Source organism: Misgurnus anguillicaudatus, chromosome 21 (genome assembly GCF_027580225.2).
Source record: "Misgurnus anguillicaudatus chromosome 21, ASM2758022v2, whole genome shotgun sequence".
NCBI lineage: Eukaryota > Metazoa > Chordata > Actinopteri > Cypriniformes > Cobitidae > Misgurnus > Misgurnus anguillicaudatus.
In genome coordinates, this window is record NC_073357.2 from 40,735,202 (window position 1) to 40,748,356 (window position 13,155).

At 37.3% G+C, this 13,155-nt stretch overlaps 1 protein-coding gene across 4 annotated transcripts in view; it reads left to right on the plus strand.

Annotated features, from left to right (window-relative positions):
• phkb (phosphorylase kinase, beta) overlaps positions 1-13,155 on the plus strand; it is a 153,738-nt gene that overhangs the window by 6,487 nt on the left and 134,096 nt on the right. For all 4 annotated transcript variants that reach the window (XM_073859184.1, XM_073859182.1, XM_073859181.1 and 1 more), the window contains 4 exons: positions 634-774; positions 2,344-2,443; positions 9,743-9,850; positions 9,955-10,035. In XM_073859184.1, the coding sequence (XP_073715285.1) occupies positions 634-774; positions 2,344-2,443; positions 9,743-9,850; positions 9,955-10,035 (430 nt within the window). The remainder of the gene's footprint in view (positions 1-633; positions 775-2,343; positions 2,444-9,742; positions 9,851-9,954; positions 10,036-13,155) is intronic.

The following is a 13,155-nucleotide window of genomic DNA, read 5'->3' on the forward strand; positions in this document are numbered from 1 at the left end:
GCATCAACCACAGTTACAGAACAAGGCCTAATCAGATAAAGATGTATTTATCGCCCTGTCTGGAAAGCTGGCTTCCTCTGAGGGAGTCTCTCTGAAGAGTGTATTAATATTCTGACTAATTCCCCCAGTGTCTCCTTATCCCCCAGCCCTGCTGGCTCTGTCTCTTTGAATTGACCCAAACTCTACATAACAAATGATGGCTCGAAATGAATGTCCCCTTCATTTGTGCTGCCGTAATGTGCTGATGAAAAATGAAGTGCCCTATTCAGCCTGATTATACATTAGGAGAAAGAGAGAGCAAGCGAGAGAGAGAAAGAGAGATTAACAAAGTTGGGCACAGTGATGGATAAAAATCTTCTGCCTTTTTGTTCTATTTTTCCTTATAACTTGAGTGAAGACTTTAAATGATATTTGAAAATATGCCTAATTACTTACTTATACATGCAGTATTATCCTTTGAAATGTCAGAAATCGTTTGAAAGATGTGTTTACACACTTGGAAGGTGTTTGTGAAGGGCCCTACTGTTGGCTTTTCCCTTAATTCTTTGCTCTTTAGGTTTTTACCAATAACACTGTTAAGACTAAACTTCTTTTGGAAATCCTCATTTTTTTTCTTTCTCTCTTTTCTCTCCTAGTGAAGTGCACCATTCTGAATTACCAGAGCCCTACCACTGGTCTATTTCCAGTAAAGACATGTGCCGGCTGTAAGGAAGCTAAAGTCAGAGATTCGCTCTACTGTGCTGCCAGTATCTGGGCCCTGGCTTTGGCATACAGGTCAGGCACTCTCATTAGTGTGTGGATTTGTCTTCATAAAACCTAAGCACACATTATTAAACATGGCTTTACACTTAAAGACCTCTGCTTGATCCTTAGGCATGCAGCCTAAAATTAAGCTGATTATTATCCTTCTGTTGTTAAATGTAAATTAATATTTTGAAGAGAGCCGTGGGTGCCCGGCCCCGGCCAAGCCTTCCAGACAGACCTGGAGCTGTTGATATCATTGGTCTCAGAGTCTCATATCAATAAAAAAGAAGTGAAATATAAAAATAAAAGGCGAACAATTGCCTTAGGAACAATAGGATTGTTGATGTATTATACCTACCTATAGGGCTACTTTTATACCGCTTTGTTACACAAGAACGGTATTACTATATTTAATACTGATGCTATATGTAATTATTATAATTTATTATACGACGGGGCTGTTGGATGCTTTTTCCGATTTGCTGAGAAATGTTCCAAGGGTATGCATTATTTTTCGATAAAAGGACACCTAACCTGTCAAATGTCTTAAAATAGCCATGAGCAATGTCTGTTGTAACCGTGGTACAAGATGAATAATTGACACTGGTCCCTTGAATTATTTAAAAATAATGCACACCCGTGGTTTAATGGCACTGCATTACCACCTTGGGTGTACATTATTTTCGAAAAAATAAAATGACCCATTTAATTTCTTCCTTACATATACAGGTAGACATCTTTTATAAAATAAAATAATTTTGTTTTAAACTTAAATTTTTTAGCTTTTAAACTATTTATTTCTCAGTCAGATTTTGATGGGTGAATTTTTTCATTTCATGTTAATGGAGCCCAAACCATCCATGGGACAACCCAACACTTATTGATATTGTTTGTAGCCTTTTCCTAGTTTTTGTTTTCACATGCAGCCTCTCGTGTCAGAAGCTGGTCACCAACCCTTTGACATTAATTCTGACCTAAACTCTGGGGTACTGTGTCAAGGTTACATATGAAATGCTTAAAAATAGCCAAGATTTACAGTAGGGCACCAAAGAGAGAGCCTTACTGTTGAATACTTAAGTGTTTCTCTTCCATTCCTCTCTCTTCTGAGGGTTATTCCTCTAGAGGACGAAAGCGAGGGTTAAAAATAGAAAGCTGGTGTATATCAGAGAGAGACGCAGTCATCAGTCTTCACCTCTGAATATTAGCATTGTCAGAGGAGTTTAATTAAGATGATTTCAATCTGACAGCACGGCCTGAACCCATTACTTACTCTCAATTTGTCTCTGTAGGAGTTTATGTGGGCGGCGTGCATGTGTGCGATGTACATGAGGTTACTTTGTGTTTGTTAAAAGTTTGTCTCATTTGTATGTTTGACTGTTTGGTTTGAATGCATAATTTGCTTTAGAATATGATAATCACAATGCTCTGGGTTCCTTGCTTGTTCTTCATGGTGAAAACGTATGTAAATGTCCTCCATTCTAAAAATAACTAGCTTGAGATCACCGCTCTCACCATCTTACAATTGTTTACTCCAAGGATTTTCTTGCCAACTGTGTAATTATTTGTTTTTCTGTAACTCACATCATGTTTGTCATACAGGCGCATCGATGATGACATGGGCCGCACCCATGAACTGGAGCACTCTGCCATCAAGTGCATGCGAGGGATTATGTACTGCTACATGCGTCAGTCTGATAAGGTGGGTTACTGCATTATACAGTAGTACAGATCACAGCAGCAACACATACATATTACTCAACAAATAAAAATGTGCTGAAATGGCTCTATTGTGAATTATTGGACTGTTAAATCCAATTTATACTTCTGTGTGTAGTTTAAAAATATCAAAAAATTCTTAAATTAAGAGGCTTTTCTTGATGAGCAAAACGACCCAAGAAAATAATTCTTGTTTATAGACCAAAAATATCAAATTTAAGTGATTTTGTGCATAAAACAAGCAAAAAAATTTGCCAATGGGGTAAGCAATTTTTTCTTGAATTTAGTGTCTAAGAAAAAAGATTTTTTGCTTACTCCATTGGCAGTTTTTTTTGCTTGTTTTATGCACAAAATCACAAGTTGGGTATTTTACACTTAAAGCCCTGTTTTCAGATTGTTTATGATGAAATAGAACGGTTTTGACTGAAATTTGGACAAATGATGCTGGCCCGAGAATTTTCGGGTGTTTGTTGTATCACCCCCACCTCTATTCTATTTCATCATAAACAATCTGAAAACAGGGCTTTAAGTGTAAAATACCGAACTTGTCCTTTAAATTTGATATTTTTGGTCTAAAAACTTGACTTATTTTCTTGGGTAGTTTGCTCATCAAGAAAAAGCATCTTAATTTAAGAATTGTTTGATATTTTTAATCTACACACATAAGTATAAATTGGGTTTAACAGTCCAATAAAAACAAGACAAAAATACTTTGAATTTTTTTCTTGAAAATCATTTTTTGCACTGTAGCCTACGCATAGTTGCGCACCGTTCACAGTAACCAATTCTATGCTATGTTGCAAAAATGTCTGCGATATATAGCGTTGCATTTCCTCATGTGCTTTTCTGCTTGCGATGGTTAAAATAAAGATGGACCAAGTTTACACTGCAAAAAAAAAATGTCTCACCCGAAATTCACTTAAACTTTTTTCTTTGCCTTTGTGTCTATAAACTAGAGTTATATTCTAAGGTCATTTTGCAATTTTTAGATATTTCTACTGAAAACAAGACAAAAATACTAAGTAAGAAAGTAATTTTGTTGCAGTTTAGGAGCAATATTTAAAGGTGATGTGTGAATTTTAGGGGAATCTAGTGGTGAGATTGTAATATTGCAACCAACAGTATACCCCTCAATTTTAAAACGCATATGTTAGCCGCCACAGGACAAACATGTCGTTGTCTGTGACAACGTAGAGATGAAACGTGCTCTGTAGATCGGTTTGTCCGTTTAGGCTACTGTAGAAACATGATGGCGACTTTAATGTAAGGGGGACCTGTGGTGTATGGAGGTAAAAACGGCTTAGTCTAAGGTAATACAAAAATACAGTTCATTATGCAAGTTCTTTATACCACTGGTAATATAGTTATGTAAATTATATTTCATTTCGGTCAAAAATCCTTCTAAAAGTTACACAATACACCATTAAAGGAATAGTCTACTCATTTTCAATATTAAAATATGTTATTACCTTAACTAAGAATTGTTGATACATCCCTCTATCATCTGTGTGCGTGCACGTAAGCGATGGAGCGCGCTGCGACGCTTCGATAGCATTTAGCTTAGCCCCATTCATTCAATGGTACCATTTAGAGATAAAGTTTGAAGTGACCAAACACAATAACGTTTTTCCTATTTAAGACGAGTAGTTATACGAGCAAGTTTGGTGGTACAAAATAAAACGTAGCGTTTTTCTAAGCGGATTTAAAAGAGGAACTATATTTTATGCCGTAATAGCACTTTTGGGAGAACTTCGACTCGCCTGAAAAGTCCGCTCCCCTTCTCACTCTCATAATGGGAGATGGAGGGTGTTACTGCGCCTTTAACATTAACAACCACCATCTCCAACAACGTACAAAACAAGCTGATGCTTCTTCGGCTTTTGCCTTAATAGTGTGTGGGTTACAGTAGTAGCAGTACACAGTATGCATGTCGATGCGAACAACGATGCAAAAGTATAAAAGAAACTGACACGTAGCCTATGGTGTCAAGGATACGTTGTAGGTCAGACACAGAAGGAAAAGTCAGGCTTTTGTTTTCCTTAAAAGGTTAATAAGCCCAGATAACTCTACAGCTCAGCTACGAAGTGCTCGATAACATCACATAGCTTGCATTTTGTACTGAGGTATTGACGCTACTATTTTAGGTGCTTACTGTTGTTATCTTTTAAAATCTTTATGACCTCTTGTGGTTCTCATTGGTTTGGATGTAATCATTATTCTGTAATGTGTATTTCTATGCTTTCATAGATTTTAGTTTTCCAGGATTGTACACCAACCCACGTTCTACCTTCCAGACTCCCTCTAGCTCTGTACTCGAGTCGAGCAGCACTGGGCTTGTTTTATAGTTCTGAGGTTTACAGTAAATCTCAAAAAGAGCTTTTTACATGCTGTGAGGCTTTCTTCGGTGCTTCACCTGACGTGTACCCGCTTATATCTTGTTTCTTTACGTACGCGTGGGATTTGACACTGTTTCTGGATGCTTGGTGTGGCTTACCTTCTGAGATTTCAGAATCTGTGGTTTTATCATTTAGACTCGCATTGATTTCAGTGAAGCATTTCTTCACCTCTGACAATTTATTTCACATCTATCCAGTTTGTGCCGTATGGGTCTAATGATGTGTGTACATTTTGTATGCATTTTGCTGGATGCTTTTATCCAAGGTGGCTTGCAGTGCATTCAGTCTATACGTCTTGTCAGTGCGTCCATTCTTTGGGGAACAAACTCTTTGTCTGCTTGGTTCATTCTGGCTGTGATAAGGCTTTGAAAAGAAATGAATTTTCTCACTGGAAAATTAAAATCGTGTAGCAGTCAAGAATAGGTTTTTAGTTACAAATATGTGTGCTTTGTGAGAAGTAAATATACCGATATATTGAGCACTATTTAAAACGGATTTCTGTGGGTTGAATTTGGGCAACTGCCAGTTGGGCTTTTTTTGTCATTTTAACATTCGGATGGTGCTGCAATTAGGGTTTTGACAATGTTCCCGTGGCGTGCCGCCCGGAGTGGCTGTGGCCATGTGCTGAGATGTTGCACTTCCTGTTTAGACCAGCTGGTTATTATTTGCACCATCAACTAAATGGAAGTGTTCAGATACGCATATAACTACTGTGCTCACTGCTTAGAAAAGGGAAGTGGAGTACCCTTCTATACAGAAATGACACAATTATCGTTTTATTCTTGCAGAAAACTGTGGTTTGACTGTAGCACTGCCACTGTGATGGGATCAGATGTAAATACCATTATATTTTGATATGCAATATACTAAGGTACTTAAAGGCGGAGTCCATGATGTTTGAAAGCCAATGTTGATATTTGAAATCACCTAAACAAACACGCCCCTACCCCAATAGAATCTGGACCTTCTGTTGATAGACCCGCCCCACACATACGCAACCCGGCATTTGATTTGATTTCATTGGCTATAAGTGTGTTTTGGTAGTCGGCCCGTCTCCTTTTCCAATGCGTTTTTCAAACATCGTGGACTCCGCCTTTAATGCCTGCCACTCTATTAATACACCATTGTGTTCCAAGTTGCTGGTACCGTATATGACCTGTCTGTGAAATGATGTTAATGATCAAGAACCTTCATGTGGTAGACATGGCATGTTATAAATATTGAATAATGAATGTTATAAATAATGAATCAATGTGCTTACTTTTCCTTAATGTGATTTGCTGATCACTGTTAAACGTAAAGACTTTCTTAATAGGAAGTGTCATCTTATTTTCTCAAACAGACATTAAAGCTTTTTCCGTGGGTAGTTACTCTGAAGCTAACTGTTCTCTCCCAAATGTAGACCTGAGCAATTACGCCTTGGTGATTATTCCATTTCATTTGTTTCTGACCCCTAAGACCTGATTTGTAACAAAGCTTTTCTGCGTCTTAATTACAATGCCTCTTTTATACAGTTAATTACACAGTGCAGCGTTCATGAACATGTGTCTATGGCATTTACAAAGTACATTGTTTTTCCCTTAATATACTTGCAGTGCGTTGCAACTCTTCACATTGTCAGTTCCCCAGGTATATTCAACAGATGTGTTTACTGCGGCATGCTGTTCGTATCACACTGTGTGAAAAATATTCCACAAACACAATGAAAAGCAACGACAAAGTGGAAAAGTCTGAACTCTCTGCTAATAGTTCTGTCTTTTATGTTTGGCCATTATCCCTTTTCTTTATTGAATCTTTTATGTACGCACAAATACAGTACATACACTCACCTAAAGGATTATTAGGAACACCTGTTCAATTTCTCATTAATGCAATTATCTAATCAACCAACCACATGGCAGTTGCTTCAATGCATTTAGGGGTGTGGTCTTGGTCAAGACAATCTCCTGAACTCCAAACTGAAAGAAAGGTGATTTAAGCAATTTTGAGCGTGGCATGGTTGTTGGTGCCAGATGGGCCGGTCTGAGTATTTTCACAATCTGTTCAGTTACTGAGATTTTCACGCAAACCATTTCTAGGGTTTTCAGCAAATGGTTTCAAGCTGATAGAAGAGCAACTTTGACTGAAATAACCACTCGTTACAACTGAGGTATGCAGCAAAGCATTTGTGAAGCCACAACAGCAGAAGACCCCACCGGGTACCACTCATCTCCACTACAAATAGGAAAAAGAGGCTACAATTTGCACAAGCTCACCAAAATTGGACAGTTGAAGACTGAGAAAATGTTGCCTGGTCTGATGAGTCTCGATTTCTGTTGAGACATTCAGATGGTAGAGTCAAAATTTGGTCTAAACAGAATAAGAACATGGATCCATTATGCCTTGTTATCACTGTGTATGCTGCTGGTGGTGGTGTAATGGTGTGGGGGATGTTTTATTGGCACACTTTAGGCCCCTTAGTGCTAATTGAGCATCGTTTAAATGCCACGGCCTACCTGAGCATTGTTTCCGATCATTTCCATCCCGTTATGACCACCATGTACCCATCCTCTGATGGCAACTTCCAGCAGGATAATGCACCATGTCACGAAGCTCAAATCATTTCAAATTGGTTTCTTGAACATGACAATGAGTTCACTGTACTAAAATGGCCCCCACAGTCAGATCTCAACCCAATAAAGCATTTCTGGGATGTGGTGGAAAGGGACCTTCGTGCACTGGATGTGCATCCCACAAATCTCCATCAACTGCAAGATGCTATCCTATCAATATGGGCCAACATTTCTAAAGAATGCTTTCAGCACCTTGTTGAATCAGTGTAACGTAGAATTAAGTCAGTTCGGAAGGCGAAAGGGGTTCAAACACAGTATTAGTATGGTGTTCCTAATAATCCTTTAGGTGAGTGTATATACAAGTACGCATGTCTCATAAACTAGCTTCCAGCTTTTAATGAGTCCAATAAAGGGCGCTTCAAAGTCATTCATAATAAATCACTTTGAATAGACTCTCTGTTTTGTTGTTTACCATAGAATAACTTTCCTCTAGCGACTGAAAGAAAATCACTGCCCTTTTGTGCTTTTCTTTTTTATTGGTTTAGTTTTACAGGCAGTGATGACCAACAGATGTTTCAAATGTCATTCGATGTCTCACAGGTGTCTTTATTGCATTTTCCATTCACATTTGCTTTGCTGAGAAATGGATATAGACCCAGGGATGAGTGTTTGTCTGTATGGCTGAATCTCACAGCTGTGTTTGGCTTGTTATACAGCTGTGTAACTGGTGTGAAAAAACATTGTGTATCTGGGACAGAAGGATGCCTCGCATGACCTGACAAGAGAGGGGAAAGGAAAAAAGAAATTGGGCCATTTATTTATAACACTTAAAATATGCTGTGGGGTCCATGTATGATGCGGTCAGTGGGTAAGGTCGACCCAGTTTTGATAACGTGTGGATTGTAATATGTGACTTAAAGATAATTGCTAGATGTCTTTAGGTATGTGCTTTGATATTTGAGATCCTCTGCAACATGTATGCAGTTTTCTGTGTCTGTTGGGGAGTAAATGGTCATTGGATATTGTTGTGTTGTAGGTGCTGACCTTGAAGTTGGAGAATTGTCAGTGACACAGTGTCTCCAGGGTTAAGCAAGAAGAAATTATATTATATGGAAGATTCTATCATTTAGACTATAGGATTTATGGGATACTGGGTTTTAAAACACAGATTGTACTTGTATTAGGGTAAAAATAATCCATCTGTTTTCTGATAATTTTTAACATCTAAGTTTCCTACTCATATCGTATTTGTTATTATTTTGTTTGTACTTTGTTTTGTTGTTGTGGCATACTAAGTAATCTCACTTATTGCGTCCTGATTCTCAATAGTCTGGTAAATAAAGCCCTCCAGCAGTCACGTCTTTCCGGTAGCTGATTGGTTTTTGGTGGTGAATCATTGCAGAAGTTTTGCCTATCATCTGCAGCGCCGCATAATCTTTTTATGTACTGCATCTGCTCGGGGTACCATTTGTTTATTGTCTTTATCTCTTTCTGTTTATTCACCTTTTAAATTCATCTGGTATGTTATATCATCAAGTCAATAACCGTCTGGTGTTTAATGAGAAAATGTTAAGGCAAATAAATGTCAATATTTGCAGCATGTGTCATAATATCACATTTGGCCATTGGGGAAGACATATGAAATTCATTGAACCCACCACAGAAAATTAACATAAACTGTTTGTAAGTTGTGTATACAATGATTTACATTTTATGCATTTGGCAGATGCTTTTATCCAAAGCGACTTACAGTGCTTCACAAGGTATACATTTTTATCCATATGTGCATTCCCTGGGTTCAAACCCATGACCTTTTGTGCTGCTAACGTAATGCACTGCCACTGAGCTGTGCAGGAGCACAAAGTTTTGGTCATTGTATACATTTGCTATAGAAAACAAAACATTTGTTATCAGAAGTAAACATATTGCAGAATAACAGTTCTCTTTATGCTGATAAAAACCTATTTTAAGGCATGTTTGGGAGCCATTATCATATTGTGCATTCAAAGTTAATCGTTAATATGTCTGCTTAATTATAATTTGTTATAGAAATATGTTTTAAGCGTTTGTTTCACATTTTTTGATATACAGTGATTCACTAATACACCATAGGAATGAAAGTGAAAAAGGTGGCATAAATTGAAGGAAAAATGCTCAATGCTGTCATTTTTCCTGCCCACCTTAGTAAGCATGTGATAAATATTGAAGTAGTAGATATATTGGTAATATGAAAGGAGAGATGCATCTTTTATGGTTTTGTGTTTTTCCTATCTCTCTCTCTGTCTGCCTTTCTTTCTGTCTCTCTCTCTATCTGTCTCACTCATTTTCTCACAGGTGGAGAAGTTCAAGGAGGATCCCAGCCCATCCACCTGCCTGCACTCAATATTTAATGTGCATACTGGAGATGAGGTTTACTCCTATAAAGAATACAGTCATCTGCAGGTAAGAACAGCACTGCTTCTTATCATGTACTCAAAAATATATATGTAAACCTAAAGTGCTGCTTTTTGTAAACCAATTAAACATTATACTTTAATTTTTAACAGATTGATGCCTTGTCTCTGTTTTTACTCTACCTGGTTGAAATGATTTGTTCTGGCCTTCAAATCATCTACAATACAGATGAGGTATGGCTGGATTAAATTCATTTAAGGTGTGTGGATTTGAGATTATGTGCAGTAACTTAATTAGTATTATGGTTTTTCAGACATGAGTAATAGAGATCGACCGATACTCATTTTTTTAAACCGATGCCAATAACAAATATTTGGATGCTTATGTGCCCGATAACCGATATGCTGAACCGATTTTTATTTACTGTTATACTTCTGTTTTTGACATAATAATTACTACAACACTACTGAACTGAACAAACCCTTATAATAATAATCATCATCACAATCACTCTCTCTTTGCATACAAAGTAATAAATAGAGGGGTCTGAAGGAGTGAAGAATAATATTAATTTAATGAATAATGTAGAAACCATATTCCCAATACATGGACCATTCCAAACACCCCTATCATTTCGTCAGAAATGGACTGATCCAAAGTTCGCGCTGCGGTTGGCAGCGGGAGAGAGAGAAAAGTATAGCGGAGTTGGCTGCTTGTTATACATAGTTTATAGAGTAAAACAGGTGGATTAAGTGCCTTTTTTGGAATAATATGGTTGTTTTGATCAGCAACATGTAGCCTTCAGCAGTCCAACAAGTAGTTAGCAAAGAGGTTTTACAAATAATATCACTGACTGGAATACTACATTCAGGAAAGTAACAAACAAAACGGCTTATATATCACTGAATTTCTTAACTGGTAATGTTATTTGATGTCAGAATAATTCATATTTTGTTGTTATAGCTTATGAAATGGCTGTTGACAGCGCTGTTATCTATGCATTTACTCACGCATTAACTGTATCAAACTGTGACCGCTTGCGGAGGTAATAAATAATTAATTAATATCCACAGACATTTATATAGATAGTTTAGCAAAATAATGTTTATCTGGTAAATTTTAATATAACTTAAAGTAAATCTTGTTAAAAGCTTCAGCCTTCAAACCCGGTAAGTGAACAGCACGTGATTTTTTGGGTTCGTCTCTATTCTTGGACAAACTGCATACATTGCTTTTAATATATCAACTTATTTAACATAACATACATTAATGCACAAATAAGATGTGTTATAAATGCCTCAGATGCAAAGTAAGTATACTCAAAGTCCTTTTAATGAAGTCGCGTCACTCCGCCGTCATATTTGCTGTGCACGCTGCTGCTGCTGTGAGCTCCTCTCCTCAGATGCGTCCAGCGCGCAATTCTCAATTTTCTCGTTTATCGGTCAATCCGATATTACAAACCCGATATCCGATCATCGGAAAATGCTCAAATATCGGGGAAAATATCGGAAAACAGATATATCGGTCGATCTCTAATGAGTAATCGAAAATACCATGATACGTTAATATGGTACTCATTTAATACCAAAATATATATAATTTTATTACATTTGCTTTCCTTCACAAAGAAAAGTGCTTTAGAAACCCACCCCCTTTGAGCAAGCCAAAGGTGACATTGGCAAATAGAAAAACAGCTTCCTTTTGATGTTTACTCTGATATTTTTATCTGATATTGATTAAGGTACCATGCATTTTTAACAGGATACGCAGAATGAAAGAAAAAGCCTAAAGAGCTTGTCACCTTAATCTGGACATTTCTGCCTTGATGGTTGCAGATTAGTCATTAATATTTATGCATTATTCAACTACAAGAAAGCTAGATACGCTTTAAGAAAGCTACAGGAAAACTCACCCAAATGTTCTTTCTTTCTGCCAGGAGCTTGATCTTGGGCCATTCTACCCACCACTATATAACAATGCAGCTTTTAAAAAGAATACTGTAGAGATTAAGCCGAGTTGAAATAGTTCAGGACTAGAAGCATCATGACAACTACTTCTTTTTTCCAAGGAGATGAGAGATCACTTACGCAACAGCTCTCGCACTATATTTGGGATATGCGATTGCATGATAACATAAAACTTTATATATAATAAGGCCTCAAACTTTGACAGTGTCCAAGATGAACTTTACTATATGAAGTATACTGAGATGGCGAGATACAGTGTAAGGGTTGATGTCTTATTTAATAATTTTGGGTATGCAGACTTAATATAAATCTTACTCGTGCTATGCTTATTAGGGAGATTTAGTTTACACTCTGCTGTTAAATCACTGCCTATTAAACAATTTTGACTTTTATTTATTCATCCCTATTGGGTTAATCTTAAATGTGTTTTGGCAATTATAGTTACAGTTACGTTGTTAATGTGACAGGTAATAGCACCTTACTTGCTGAGCCTCACATGCAAAACTTAACAAATTATCATAGTAACTTTTATGAGGTATTTAGCTGTTTGCAAAAAAGCCGTAATTGGCGTATCTAAACGTTGTCTAGCCAGCTGTGTAATGCAATTAAAGCACAGTCATGAAATCAGTTGGCCATTCCAGGAAATTGATTAATGAAAAGCAGAACAAATAGGGGAGAAAGTGGCACTTTAATGTTTTTCCTACCCATCATTGGCAGTTTATTGTTTCTTTGTAAATAGAGTAAGCTTTTGTCTCATCAGATTATCAGACCTTGCCTGCATATTATGTGTTAACTATCCTGAAAGCTTTTTGGCACTTTCACAAATGGGCACAAAATGAATGTCAAGATAATGTATGAAGTACAATTTTTGTTCATTAACAAATGGTCAATGAAACGAGAGGCGTAACCTTCAGAAAATGTTGTATTTCTTCCCCAGGATGCCAAATTAAGTGTTATGAGTCGTTTTATTATATACCATGTATATTTAGCCAATTTTGGTATATTGCACAGCCCTAGTGAGGATATAATCTGCCCTGATCATCAGCCAATGTGAATACCGATTGTACAGGAAGTCAAGATCCAATGTTGATTGGACCTCAAGATCCAACTTTGGATTTTGACGCCAGAAGAACAACGTCAAGACCCAACCTTGGCCTGATGTCAAGACCCAACTTTGGCTTGATATAAAAATCCAACATTGAAATGATGTAAAAATCCAACGTTGATCCGACGTCAAGACCCAACGTTGATCCGACGTCAAGACCCAACGTTGATCCGACGTCAAGACCCAACGTTGATCCCACGTCACGACCCAGCGTTGATCCGACATCAAGACCCAAGGTTGATCCGACGTCAAGACCCAACGTTGATCCGACGTCAAGACGC